General features: G+C 38.0%; 1 protein-coding gene across 3 annotated transcripts in view; it reads right to left on the reverse strand.

Annotated features, from left to right (window-relative positions):
- Nucleotides 1-2,633: 2,633 nt before the first annotated feature.
- SH3YL1 (SH3 and SYLF domain containing 1) overlaps nt 2,634-14,946 on the reverse strand; it is a 28,934-nt gene continuing 16,621 nt past the window's right edge. For 2 of the 3 annotated variants that reach the window (XM_074331607.1, XM_074331606.1), the window contains exons 5-10: nt 14,617-14,729; nt 13,501-13,629; nt 11,753-11,921; nt 11,045-11,123; nt 6,524-6,607; nt 2,634-3,488 (exon numbers count right to left, since the gene is read on the reverse strand). In XM_074331607.1, coding sequence (XP_074187708.1) covers nt 3,298-3,488; nt 6,524-6,607; nt 11,045-11,123; nt 11,753-11,921; nt 13,501-13,629; nt 14,617-14,729 — 765 coding nt within the window. In that variant the 3' untranslated portion in view covers nt 2,634-3,297. The remainder of the gene's footprint in view (nt 3,489-6,523; nt 6,608-11,044; nt 11,124-11,752; nt 11,922-13,500; nt 13,630-14,616; nt 14,730-14,946) is intronic. The other variant, XM_019751999.2, reaches the window with a different exon arrangement.

The raw sequence follows: 14,946 nt of genomic DNA on the forward strand, positions 1-14,946 counted from the left end.
ATTTCACACTCTTAGTGACCATGTCGTCTTGGAATACAGGACACAATAGGGGCTATTGAAAAGCGATGATGACCAGGCATATACATAGGGTTGCAAGGGGCGAAAACGAAGTGAAAGCAGGAGTCCTGGTGGGTAGATCATGCCCGTCAGGATGGACCAAGACTGCATTCCCGTTGGGAGGCTGAACTCATGACCAAATACAGGAGAAACAGTCAAAGCCAGTCCTAGGTGGGAAGGGAAACAGAAGAACCCTCATAACTTGAGGTTCTCGAAGGTATGTGCTCATTGTCTGTGTGAATGGGAAATACACCGCACCCAGAGGGAGAAGAGGGACGAGTCCTGGGTCGACGACGACACAGAGCTCACACAGGCTGTGATCCCGCTCACACTACCCAGCAGTTAAGCCCTCAGTCAGCCTTTTCATTGGGAAGTGGTTCTGGGAGCTCGAGCCCCGGGCAACTGGCAGAAGCAAACTCTCTGTGGAGCTCTGCACCGTGAAGCCAAGACTTAAGTATAGTTGCCGGGAAATTGATCAGTATCCTGTCACAAAAACAGGAAACAAAGAAGTAAGACATTGTAAGTGAGAAACAGCGAAGAACTGACTGTAAAGCAAAGGATGCCCAGGATTGGAATGATGAGACATAAAATTTAAGTAATTACGCTTACAGCGATAAGGGAGAAGCTTGAAAACATAAGCTAGGATAAGAGACAATAAAGGCAGCACATTTGAAAATTGAACTAGTAGAAATTTCATAAATGAAAAATGTTAATAATTGCAATTTAAAAATTGACGGATGCATTAAGCAGCAGATCAGACACAACTGAAGACAAACCAGAAAACTAGATGATATGTCTAAATAAATTATTCAAAATATAGTTTAATGAGACAATGAGATATAAAATATGAACTAATATAAGAGGTATGGTCAGAGTGGTTTAATGTATGTTTACAGAGCGTTTCAAAGGGGAAAAAAGTAACAGTGGGAATATGACAATATTTTTAAGTAATTTTCCTTAGAATTTTTTTCAGAACTGTTGAAAAGGCAGCTCTCAGGTCCAGGAAGCCCAGTGAATTTTTAGTGTGATATAAGAAAAAGAATCAACACTAAAAAATATATATTTTTTGACCCATCTCTCACCATGTACAAAAATGATCTCAACATGGATTGGAGAACTAATTGTAAAATGTGAAACCACAAAATGTTACAAGAAAACAGGGGAGAAAAGTCTGTATGACCTAAGGTTGGGCAAAAACTATATCATAAAACATCAAAAGCATAATTTATACATAAAAAACTGGTAAAGTGGATATCATCAAAATTAAAAACATCTGCTCTTTGGAATACACTATTGAGTGAGTGAAAATATATGCCACAGACTAAAATAAAATATTTGCACATTGATATCTCTGATTTTATTCAAAATATATAAACAAGTTACAAAATGCAATGAGAAACAAACCAATATAAAAATGGAGAAAATCAGATTGGACGGTTCATTAAAGAAGACACACAAATGGCAGATAAGGAAAGATGCTCAACGTCATTAGGCATTAGGGAAATAAAAATTGAAAAGGAATGAATAAAAGTAAATGACAGAGCAATTCAGATCTATTAGAATGACTATAATTGACAACACTGACAACACCAAGTGTTGGCCAGGATCTGAAGAACTGGAATTCTCAGACACTGCGTTTGCAATGTAAAACGGTACAACCACTGTGGAAAGCAGTGCAGTTTCAGTAAACCATACACCTTCTGCCTCTGTGTGTTTAGTCAAGAGAAATAAAGATGTCCACTCCCGCTACTTCTATTCAACATAGTCCTGGAAGTCCTAGCCAGAGCAGTTAGGCAAGAAAGCGAAATAAAAGGCATCCAAACTGGAAAGGAAGAAGCAAATTTATCTGTTTGCAAACAACATGTTATTATACATAGAAAACCCTAAGTGCTCATCAACAGATGAATGAAGAATTCATATATAATACGATATGCTATATATACTATTCATATACTATATATAAATCGTATATGAATTATTTTTAGCCTTAAAAGGGAAATCCTGGAATTTGTGACAGTGTGAATGAATCTTGAGGGCATTATACTAAATGAAATGTCCGAGGAAGATAAATAATGTATGATCTCACTTATATGGAAATCTGAAAAAGCTGAATTCATATAAACAGTGTAGATTGGTAGTTACCAGGGATGAGGGACGGGGAAATTAAAAGATGTTGGTCAAAACGTAAAACCTTCCAGTTATAATAGGAGTAAGTTCTGGTGATCTAACGTACAGCATGGTGACTCTGGTTGATAATATTGTGTTGTATAATTGAAATTTGCTAAGAGTAGAACTTAAGTGTTTTCACCGAAAAAAAAAAAAAAACTATGTGAGATGATGGATGTGTTATTTACTCTATGAGACTCCTTTCACAGTGTATATGTATATGTATATCAAATGATCATGTTGTACCTCTTAATTATTTTACAATTTTATTTGTCAATTGTATATTAATAAAGCTGAAAAATAAGTTAGGCAGCCCAATCATGGAGGTGGGTTTTAACCCACAGACTAACCACAGGACCTGTGCTTACTTTACAAAAAGAATATAATAAAAACAAAATCATGACATTAACTTAGTATTTAAAAAAACATTTATTTATGCACAACTGAACCATGTCACCATAAGTTGAATCTACTGCTAGAAATGAACAAACATAACCTTATAATGAGAAAAGTTAATGATGTCATCTTTTAAAAATGCATAGTGGTTGAACTTCTTTGTTCAACAGCATGAATCTACTATAAATGTCTATATACAATTTTTGAAGGTATAAGATAACTTACAAGGATTCATATTCTGATTAATACCTACAACTCTAAGTATTACTTACTATCCTATTTAAGCTGATTTCTTTTTCTCTAGTCACTTTGCAAACAGAACAATATGAACTGGTATTCATGCCCCTACCTTAAGATATTCAGATTACAGTTACCAGATGCACAGCCAGATCAAATGTTTCGTGATGTTTGACAGTGAACACAAAGGAACAGCGGCCGTATAAACCGAGGACCTTAACTATTAAATAGTAATGTGATAAGATTAGTACAAAAGATTTAAAGGCACATAAGTTAGCCATTTTTATGTAAGTACAACATTTTTTACATATTGGATAAGTGTTTATAGAATAAACAAAAGTGTTTTAAAATTTACATTCAACATTGCTTAACTGGATAAGTAAATCCTTTCAGTGTAGAAAGGATTTTTTTTAATTCTCAAAGAAGAAAATAATACAAATTTTAATTCATGGTAACATAGTTGGCTGGGAAAATACCCGTTTGACCTCGAAGCTTTCCTTCCCACCAGTCAAAATGAGAATCTGTCTTTGATATAACTGTGATTCTGTCTCCAGTTTGAAAACTCAAATCCCCCGGCTGTTGTCCTTCAAAAGAATACAGTGCCGTCACTTCAATGGGTTGTTTCAAGTCACCTAAAACAAGACAAAAATATTTAAATTATCCATATTTTTATGGGAAACACTGGGAGTATGTGTAGGTGTGATCCAAATCAGCAATTGAGGGTTCTTGGCACCCGATGGCTGGCAGAGTCCCCAGGGATGGTCTGTGTGGTTTTCCTTACGCTATGAAACTTGTGTGTTCTCTGAAAAGAGCAAATATTTGGTAATAACATTTACTAAATCCACACAAGTCAAACTGCATGTTGTTACATAGTTAACAATGTATTTAGCAAGTATTTGTCGTTATAATTGGTTGAATTTTGAATAATCTATATATTATTTGTTTTTATTATTTTACTAGTCACAATGTCTCCATGAATTATAGCTACTAGAGAAAAGCTGATATTTACGCTCACAATTATATCATAAAAGATTCAATTAAAAACCATGCTCTGTAGTCACTGGTTTTGAGGACTCTGGCTCAGATGGATGTAGTTTGCTGTTTCATCAGCAGACATTCCTCCCCACACACCATGGCTGTTTTCATGTCTGTGCTTAATTGGTCCTTTCTCTCAAAACAGAGATTATATTAAACTTAGCGCATTAAGAGGCATGTCTACACATGTTTAACAAAAATTTCAACACAATGTGCAGAATTTAGTGTATTAGGTTCGTGCAAAAGTAATTGCAGTTTTTGCAATTATTTTTAACCTTTTAAAACACAATTACTTTTGCATCAACCTAATATTAAACTGGGAAAAAATACTTTGAGAATTGAATAGTCAAATGAGTAAAAGGCATTAAATATTATAAGCTGTATAACATCGTAAAAGCACAAACAGATACTTTCTGGGAAGTCAGCTACATATCACTGTTTCATGTAATTTTGTGCACAAATTATGCAGTTAAAGGCTTGTGTTAAATGCATCTAAGAACAGATATATGGAAAACATGAATAACTGAATTCTAAAGTCAGTTATGTATTTGAACCTGTAATATTATAATAATAAAACAAACTGAACTTGGCCTGTCAGTAAAAAATAAAAATAGTCAATTGTTTAATTAAACTCCATTGACAGAAACACTGAAATTGTAGCCACACAAGATAGTGCTACAGGTCTTTCTGTGAAGCCTGTGCCATGCAGTTCTTTGAGTCCTAAAGAAATAATCTTTATAATAACAAGTACACTAGAGATATTACGAGTATAATTAGTTGTTTTCTGTAATACAAAGAGTTCTGTATATTTTTATATTTTATACTGTATTTACTTTAGTCTATCAATTTGAAGGAATAAGGTTAAAAGAATGTCACAAAAAGAATACAATTTTGATATAGTCTGGATATAGACCAGTTAAGTGACAGCTGACATGTATTAATGGTCACTGCTGTGCACGGAAGGAGCCACGGAGCCACACTGAGACGAGTCCTCAGGTCACACCTCAGCGTCATTAGATCAGAGAATGTAAGTTAATGCTAAAGAAGCATCATTCTGAAAATCATTTTTTTATCAATAACTGTATTTGCGACCTCCATATATGAAGCTCAATCTCGATTAACAAACTCAGACCAGGAAACCCTCAAGTGACTCCTCCTCCTCCCGCTGGTCTCCCAGATGCGCTGGGTGACAGAGAGAAGCGAGAGTGCTTGTGACTATCCACGGATGTTGGGAAGCCACGGCCACCTAGCTGCCTGCATGCACACGTTTGTCTTGTGTTTACAGAGTGAGAGACACACAGGGAAGATGGTCCCAGTGCTTGCAGGCATCACTGTCTGGAGAGCTGGCCTGTGACAGGCGGTGACACGCCCCCTATGCTCCCTCCTCCAGCAAGGCACCTACAGAATCCCCACGGAGACCTGCACGTGTCCAGGGGGTGACACTGACTGCCGGAAGTCGCATTTAGGTCAGCCCCTGTCTCCAGAGCCTTCTTAGGGCTCGTTTCTTATCATTACACTTTCCCTCGGTGCCTTTGAAGAGATATTGCTAAGATTTATCAGGTGCCTAGGTGCAGACTTGAGAGAAGCTGGAGAAAAAGGGTGCTAGTTCCCGCGTCAGTCACTGCAGCAGCCTGGAGTCCAACAGGCCCTGCTCTCTAGTCGCCACCCGCCCTGCCGCCTAGGTGCCCCCCAGCAAGTTCCGCTTGTCTGTTGACCTTATCAAATTCAAGAATCCTTTTAACTGCAGGGGAACTAGTCCAGATCTAATCCTAGCAGAGCCTTCAAAGGTAAAAAGACTGTGATGGAAACCTCCAAATGTGTACGCTGCTTTGGTACAAACATTTGTATGTTAACCTCTTTTGCCCCCAAAGGACATGTACCCAAAGGTCAAACTTTTGACAATCTCAGTAATTTTTTGCAAATCACAAAGAGCAAAATATGTTTTTTACAACCTGGCAGAGCTTTGGTAATAAGTCCAATACCACAGCACCCTCCCATGGTTAAACCCGAGGCCATCACACCGACCCACACACAGCAGGACCTCAGCAGGTCAGGGACAGTCACCTCGGACGTTAGCAGGAGGAAAGTCAGATACCTTAACCCAGCAGGAAAAGGTTGACTTCTGCTCAAGGGACTCTGCTTGAGAGATATTTTTGAAATATTTGTATAAATTTTAAAAAATGGGTGCCTAATTACTTTGATACTCTAGTCACATGAAACAGATGAATCGCAATAGTTTAATCCAGTAGTAAGTGGTTCTATGACTCCAGTGAAAAAAGATGATGTAAAAAATTAGGCGACTTTATAACTGCTGAACCTTTGCCCTCATTTTCTGTCCCACTGGCATTTCTAAATAATTGCTTAATTCTTTGAAAGAATATTTTCTAAACAATATTAAAGTAAGACAGGTTGAAGGACTATTTTTATCTGTTTCGGTTTCCAAATCCCTCTCATTTCCTCAAATTAAAAGCAAGTAAGAGAACAAAAGCATAGCATATTTTAGATGCGTATTTCTCAAAATAATGTGGAGATCCTATGAACCAAAGAGGGGGTGCTGAACACGTTCCCAGAGATTTTCACAACCTGCCAGATTAATTAGAGAGTCTGTGATTATAAGATGGATGTAAATTACTTTTAACATATAGATATTTTTCTTTACCAACTCTCTCATGATAGCCAGAAAGTTCAGGATAGAGCCTGCATTCGTTTCTGTTACCTGCAAAAAAAGGGGGAACATTTAGAACATTTATTGGTTTATAGTATATAAAATACCCAAGAATGTCAAATCTTGCCCTTGCTAAGCAAATAGTATAAATCACTATAATTGATAGAAATATCATTATTTGGTCATGCTGGCAAGAAGAATTGCCTGAATAAATCCAGAAAATACACCAAATATAAGACAGAGGGTAAACATCTCCTAGCACAGGCTCAGAAGCACGAAGCACAGCGTGTGGCTTTGCCGTCACACACCCATGGGAAACACAGGCACATCTTTCTCCAGAAGTGATCATAAAATACCCCGATATAAAGAGCCTGTAACCCCCAAGCCAGTGATTTTCGACAATCCTTGCTGGCTTTACCCTAAAATAATTTTTAAACAGCATGTATTCACTTGTATATTCTTTAATTAACACCTAAAAATGTTCAACACAAGCTTAGCGGTTGTAAAGGGCATACTTTTTAGCATATTTCATTATCAGTTATTTAAATTAAATAATCATATCTCTCTTTGTTGGATAAAAGAATCAAATATTTTAGTGACCTGAAACCCACCATCATTCATTAAAGAGAATCAACAAGCTTTTTTTCAATAGTCAGAAATTATGTGATACTCATTTTTAATCTTCAGATCATATTTCCATTCCTTTTGTCCCAAATATTTTATACTAATGTATTATTATATTTTCTGTGTAACAGTTTCTACAAAAAAAATTTGTACATAAATTTGGTTTTTAAATTTTCAGTAAGCACAAACCTCTATTAAATAATTTCTTGTAGATTAAGTTATCATTATAATAATTATTTGTACACAATTGACAAAATCTTAAATATATTATGAATTTGTTAACTTACTAAAAATAAAAGTAAAATTTTATTTGAACTGCATCTCAATATATGCACGAGACTTAAAAATAGTTGATGTACACAGGATGACTATTTCTTACTTCCAGAATGACATAGGTTCAACATCAAATTCTATTTTAGTATTCTTTTTTAAAGATATAGGTACAAAGAAAGCTGGTTCTTATAAAAACTGAGGAGGGCTAGAAGGAAATATTTTACAGCAATGTAACAATTTTTTTATGTTACATCAGAGATAGAGGTGAAAAAAAATCACATAGTTATGTATCATCAAAACAATAATAAAGCATTATTTATCAAATAATAAAATATTACAAATTATTGTTTTGGTGATAGCTGCGTGATTTTTAAATGATATTACTATATAATATATATAATATATAATGATAAAAATATATAATGGAAACCACCAGATCTAGAAAAGTATTCGCTATTCATCAGAACCATTTACTAACAACATTCATATTTCAAATTGGATCATTGTTCTCATTTTGGGGGACAATGCAGCATAGTAAGATTCAGGATGATTTGGGGTTTGCTTGTCTTATTCAAGTCAAAAAAACCACAAAAACCTATTATAAAAGGATGGGAGACAGAGAGGACAGCCTGCAAGGCATGTTCTCAGCTGCATTAGCTTGAAAAAAAAACATATCTGGGAGCTGGCGATCTGGAAACTGTATCTCTTCAGTAATCCATTCCCACACTCCCTTCGGCAGTCTCTGTGTTGACTGAGCCTAGATGGTCGCCGCCTGAAGGCCACTGGCATAACAAGGTTATGGGCACCTACAATGTAGTATGTAGAGTGTAGCATGTAGAATGTAGTAATAAACATTGGAAGGGTGGGGAAGAGGGCACAGTTATCTTAAGGAATCTATTTTTTAAAACTGACTAGAAATCAGAGATTTGGGATAGGTGACTAGATGTAAGACAAAAAATATGCAAATTAATACTTTCTCAACTATAAAAATAAGCACTCTAAAATAGAAATGGAAAAGTACATTTCATTCACCACAGCAAGCCAAAATTGCGAAGTATTTAGGAATAAATTTAACAAGAAAGGCACAGAAACTATGAAATCTTGGGAAATAGGTAACTTAATATCTCAACCTATGGAAAGCATAAAATGGGAAGATTATCATACAAATGACAAATTAATTAATTTATACATGAAATGTTATAATACTTCAAAACCATAGAATAAATGTAAGTACATATTATTTTAACTAAAACTGCATATCAGGAAGGAGAAGAATTGATAAAATGATTTTAAAGTACATGAAGAATATGTGTTAGTAATTACAAAAATAAAATTAATGCCAGAAAATCTAGGAGACCATAAATGCAATCTTGTATAGGAGGTAGCAAGCCCTTAACCACAACTAAAAACTATAAAACCTTTCAAAAATAGATGATAGACATATTTTACATAACAACTAAAAATATGTGAAAATAGGATCAACAGGCAAATGATATATGTAGAAAAAATTTTGTGACCCAAATGATATACAAAACCTTTATATACAAAGCACTTTTACAAATTGAAAAAGCAACAAGTATTCTAACAGAAAAAATGAGTGAAATCAATACACTTTTCAGAAAAAATTAAATCTAAAACACCAGCAGTTATACTGTTTTCCCCGAAAATTAGACCTAGCTGGACAATCAGCTCTAATTCATCTTTGGGAGCAAAAATTAACATAAGACCTGGTATTATATTACTATATTACCCAGTCTTATAGCTAAATAAGACCAGGTCTTACATTAATTTGTGCTCCCAAAGACACATTAGAGCTGATTGTCCAGCTAGGTCTTATTTTCGGGGAAACACCGTATGAAGAAATGCTTAAATCACTAACAGACAGGGGCAAATACAATCCAATTAACAAGGCGATCTAACCAACCTACAGACTCGCAAATACTTCAAAACATCCCAACACTATCAGTGGTGAGGAATGTGCGTGGTGGGAAATGTCGTGGTGGGGGGGTGCACCTGGTGGGGGTGTACCTGGTGGGGTGTACCTGGTGGGGGTGCACATGGTGGGGGGTGTACCTGGTGGGGGTGCACCTGGTGGGGTGCACATGGTGGGGGGTGTACCTGGTGGGGTGCACCTGGTGGGGTGCACATGGTGGGGTGTACCTGGTGAGGGGTGTACCTGGTGGGGGTGTACCTGGTGGGGTTGTACCTGGTGGGAGGGTACCTGGTGGGGGTGTACATGGTGGGGGTGCACCTGGTGGGGGTGTACCTGGCGGGGGGGAGGGTGTACCTGGTGGGGGGGTGTACCTGGTGGGGGGTGTACCTGGTGGGGGGTGTACAGTGGTGTTTGCAGAAACGTGCGCAGGCGACCAGGAAAACTGGCAGAGACAGCAGTCATTGTGCCACATGGGGGCAGCACCATGGGTCCAGGTGTTAAGAGACATGAGATGGTAGGAAACAGCCCACAGCCGGCACAGATGGGACCTGGGGACCAGAGGCCTACCAGGCGTTAGTGAGGAGGGGGCAAGAGGGACACCCCCTCTGAGAATCCCTTGTTAAGACAAATGGGTCCCGTGCCTAAAGGAAGTAGCTTTTCAATCTACTCTGACAAGGAATCGCCATTAAGGACTAACATAGGATTTTATATGTGGATGATACAGGTGCCTAGTCTGTTAGTGAGGAAATTTTAGAAACATTGTGTATTTTAACACATACACATGGGTCAGATCCAAAATAAAACAGAGTTAGTGTTCATTTCTTGTTCCTCAGTGGAAATGTGAGTGTAAGCAAGTTACTGCGCTGAACACGTGCCAGAAAGAGACGCCGCCTTTGGAAGAAGGCAGCACGCTGAGAGAACAGGATAGGAGCTGGGGTGGGGGGGTGGAGAGGGAGGTGGTAAGACAGGAGGGGCTGGCTCCTGAAGAGTATGGGGGAGCCGGGTGTGGGCAAGCTGGAGCCCAGCCAGGAAGATGGGACGTGGGGCAGAACGTGAAGGGGACGGGGAGGGCAAGTTTGCGGCACAGCAGCCGATCATTCTACGCTATGTCACCTGCTTTAACATATTGATACTTAGTGCTGACCTCTGTATATGAACAGCACAATTCCAAGAGTGACAGCCATAAAAACGAGTGATGGAAAGAGGGGTAAAGAGCAGAAGGTGGTGCTGTGTGTCGTTCTGTCCATTTCCACACCACCTTATGAAAATCCTGAAGTCCCAAAAATGTGTGATAAAACTAATCTTCAGAAATATAAATCTATGAGTATATAAGAAAAATAGGCTTATTTTGTTCCCATTTTAAATCAGCAGATTAACAGTGTCTGGAAGAAATGACAAATGTGAAAATCTTTAAAGATAAATCTCTTTGTAAGTTGGAGAAAGTATTTTCTGAATGAGAGCAGAAGTTGTACCAAATTATAGCAATGATAATTTGTCTTATGAATTTAGAAGAGACTAAGCATTTGTTTTTTTTCCTTTAATACCCATTAGTTCTTTTATTTGACTCTAAAGTTTAATAATGTAGCTTGGTTTCTTCACAATAATTTTTAATAACGGTTTAATTATAATTGTATTTGAATTGTAACAAAAATATTTACTTTGTGAGCTGGTGTTCAGACGGACTTGTGCAGATGACTGCTGGGGCCTTGACAGTGGTTTGGGAGGCAGTTCTTTAGCCTGGGAGGAACGAGAAATGCACAGTCTTCAAACCCTGCTCTTACGGAGGAGCACATAAGGCTTTTCCCCAAACAGGCTGACTGGCAGACTTGATCCCACACACGTGTGAACAAGGCGCCCGCGTGTACTGCTTGGGGCTACACTAGGGTGAGTGGCTGACAACACACAGATGTTGACAGGGTGCTGACCCTTCTGAGACAGAAACAGCTGCAGGTTGGCACCCAGACAACCTGTCAGCTGCAGTGACAACTGAAACCCTGAGTCACTTTGCATTGTGTACATTGGGCATCCAGCGACCTGAAAGGGGGCTGTGGGCCGAGGTGGCCAAGACACGCAAAAGCCTGCTGGCCTTTGGAGGCCTCAGTATTAGCAGCTGTTCTTAGCGCCAGCAGCTGGCGTTACAGAGTTCTAGCCGCGGAGAGATGCGATCATGGAAAACAAACTATGTTTCTCCTTCAAATCTGTATAGATGACAAATCAAGGTTGTATGACATTTTCATAAGAACTTGACGTGAATGAACTAACAAGGGGGGTCAGTCAGTGATCAGGACCCTACTGTCAAGGACAGAATATCCTACATAAAGAAGTGTCCTGAGACCGCTGAGAGCGCCGTGGAGACCAAACCCTACCGAAGCCTTCCGCTGCTCCCTCGCTGCTCTTCTCACGTTGGTCCGTTGGCCTTCACTTTCATACTTTTCAGTGAAGGAATCAAGAATTTCATAAAGATCTTCTGCTTGAGCAGGCCGTGGTGTATCTCCAAATAAAATGTCATAAGCTCGAACATCTTGACAATAAAATCTAATGAGAAATATCAAATTAAGAACAGTTCTTTTATAGACATAGATCTTTGAAGAGTTAAACGTGGGACGTGTTTTGTACCTACATATGGTGCTTCATATGTACTACTTTTCAAACACTAACTACAAGACATAACCCATGTTAAACCCCTAAATTCACCCCCTTGAAGTGCGCCTACGGAAGCAACCACCGTAAACAGTCTGCCATGCATATCCTCCCGCAGAAAAATACAAAGCACATTACATATACATGCAAACAATTGTACACTCACAAACATCTCCACACTTATGCAAATATACCTACAAGCACACACAATTTTGTAGCTTTTTACCTGTTAAGCGTCTTAATAACACTGACCTTAATAACTTTGTGCCAACATGTACGGCTTTGGGATTTCTTTAAAATATATATTTGTTTCAAAATCATATAAAGATTTGCCTCGCATGTTTGGAAGCCCTGCGATTGAATAAGTGTATTTGTTTTAGTTTTTCCAAAATTTGGGTGAACTTCAGTGGGAAAGTCTTCCCAAGGTCTCGGATCAGAAGCTTCTCAAAGCATTCTTAACATGTATTTCTCAAATCTGCAAAACATCTCTCCTGACTTTGTAAGATGAATAGTTCCACAGGCCTGTATTTCCCTCCATCCCTATTTTCTACCTCTTGTGGTTTACACTGAATACTATCACATGTGCTACTGGATTCTTGAGTGAATTGGCCCAGTAAACTTTGTACATGCTTGTCTCTCTTATAAGGGTGGGTCTGTGTGCTGTAAACTACCTGCCACGTCAGCTCCATCGGGCTCACGGTTGGTGGCATTTCTGCGAGGTTCTAGAAGAAGCCCTGTCAGCCTTAGCTTTTTATCTTTTTCTGGGCTATCTGACACATTTTAGAGGAAATTTGGAAGAGACGCTTTGGAAAAATTAGTGAGTGCCAGTTTACAGTGGAAGTTCCTGTTGGCCTGTTAGGATTCTTCCAATTTTTTTTTTTTTTTTTTTTTTTTTTTAAGTCAAATGTGGGCTCTATTTTATGGAAGAAAGACAAAGGCAGACTATAGTAATAAAAACCTCTTATAACAAGAAACATTTTGATTGACCCATAAGTTGAAAGTGGCATGTACCTCTGCAAATGTTTAAAAAATCTATTTAATATGATACATCTAAATAATAGAATATTATGTAGCCATTAACTTACATTTATGATTCTTATAATGCTAAATGGCAAACTAGGATTTACAACTGAATCTAGTATGATACAATCACATAAGGCAAAACAAAAGAAAATTATGCTTAGGAAATTGATGTGAGGGCACAAAGCAAAACGTGAACAATCTTAGAGGGATGAAACGGTTTTTCTCCCTTTTAACTTTTTTGTGTTTTCTAAATTTTTTATAGGTACATATTATTTTATATTTAATTTTTAAATAAAGAAACATACACTCATAGCCATATGTGGTTGATTTAAAAAGAACACACAGAAGTATTCTGTAAACTCTGAAGAACTGTTACTACCTAAATCTCTGAAGTATCATTTTCTCATAACACCGTCTTTAAATCACTTAGCATGATTTGGCTGGCACTTACTTTCGATTAGTTTCTTTCCTTTCAATCAAACAGCTACCTTCTAAACTTAGGCCAGCAAAGAGTCCTCTGGATTTGCAGTACGTAAAGACAGCGGCAGAGCTTCTTAAGGCGACATTCCCTTCCAAATTCCTGCAAAACAGAAGGGTTGGCAGCACGGAACTCTGAGAGGCTCCCCAGCTGAGGGTCCTATTTGACCAGCACCGTACTGACAGGGAAGAGGCTCTCGTTTCCTGTCCCCTTCTCCCGTCCAAGGCTTAACTTAGCTTCCGAGGTCACACAAGGCTGGCGCTCAGGGTGGCCTGGCCCTGGACCCCTGCATGCCACTGTGCTGTGGGCATGCTGTGCTTGCTGTTGGCCCGAGCCAGTGCTGCCAGTGGTTCAGGGGAAGGGCCGGTGTGGGGAGGGGGACAATCTGTAAAACTGTCACAGGAGGACGTGATAGACCAGAGGACTGCGTCACAGGGAATACACGTAACGCGTTTCGTTTCCAGCTTTGTCTTCCTTTCCTAAAACAGGGAACTACGTCTCAAGAGCACTAGAGACTGTGGATTCTTCTCATGCTGAGTATGGGCCTTGGAAACCTTTCTAGATGATTTTACCGTGTAACTTCTATAAACAGTCTGGGTTTAAAATATTCCTAAATGGCTCAGTTAACACAAGAGTATTACTTTATTAATAGGGAAGGAAAATCCACTGTACGTATTTTAAACAATACTCAAGTAAAATACTTCCATTTCAGTTTTTCATAATTTAGTTGGAAAAAAAGCCTTTTCTTTCCTGATTAATGGTGACCTTTATCACTGAATTAAATTTGACTTGCTTTAGCTCCTTCCAAACTTAATGTAAATTTTATATTCAATTGCAGTAGATAAATTGGCCTGCATTTCAGAAATATTTAGTTTCCTGTTGTGTGTGCTAGTTTCAGATTTTCTCATTTTATCTCCATAGCTGTGTTTTATAAATTTCTTATTTGTAAGCAAACTCAAACTTTCTGGGAGACATATAAATCAAACATTTGTTTCATTTTAATTCAAGTTTCCTCTTAATGTATAACAATATACAGTTTTTAAACCTCTTCTATCCAACAGCTGTTCAAAAGTATTTTACAGTACTCACCTTCCCAAGGGCCCAACTGCCACAGTAAAATTCCCTCCAAGTGTTAGGTTACCACCTTTTGCAAAAGCTTCTACTGCTCTGTCATAATTCAGAATAATTACCAAATCTGATACCTAAAATGTAGAAACCCATTTATTAAAAAATAATTGTCTCAATATTATTTAAAATATATGCTGATTAAAACTCCAATACACTACAAATAATGTAGCAACATTTCAATGTAGACAGAGAGAGAATATGAAAGAAGGGTCATATTTTTATTTTGAGCTGAGGATGTAAGCAGCTAATATTTCCACGGATAATTCTAGCGAACACTTCTGAGCGTTCAGT

Source organism: Rhinolophus sinicus, linkage group LG05, assembly GCF_036562045.2.
Source record: "Rhinolophus sinicus isolate RSC01 linkage group LG05, ASM3656204v1, whole genome shotgun sequence".
NCBI lineage: Eukaryota > Metazoa > Chordata > Mammalia > Chiroptera > Rhinolophidae > Rhinolophus > Rhinolophus sinicus.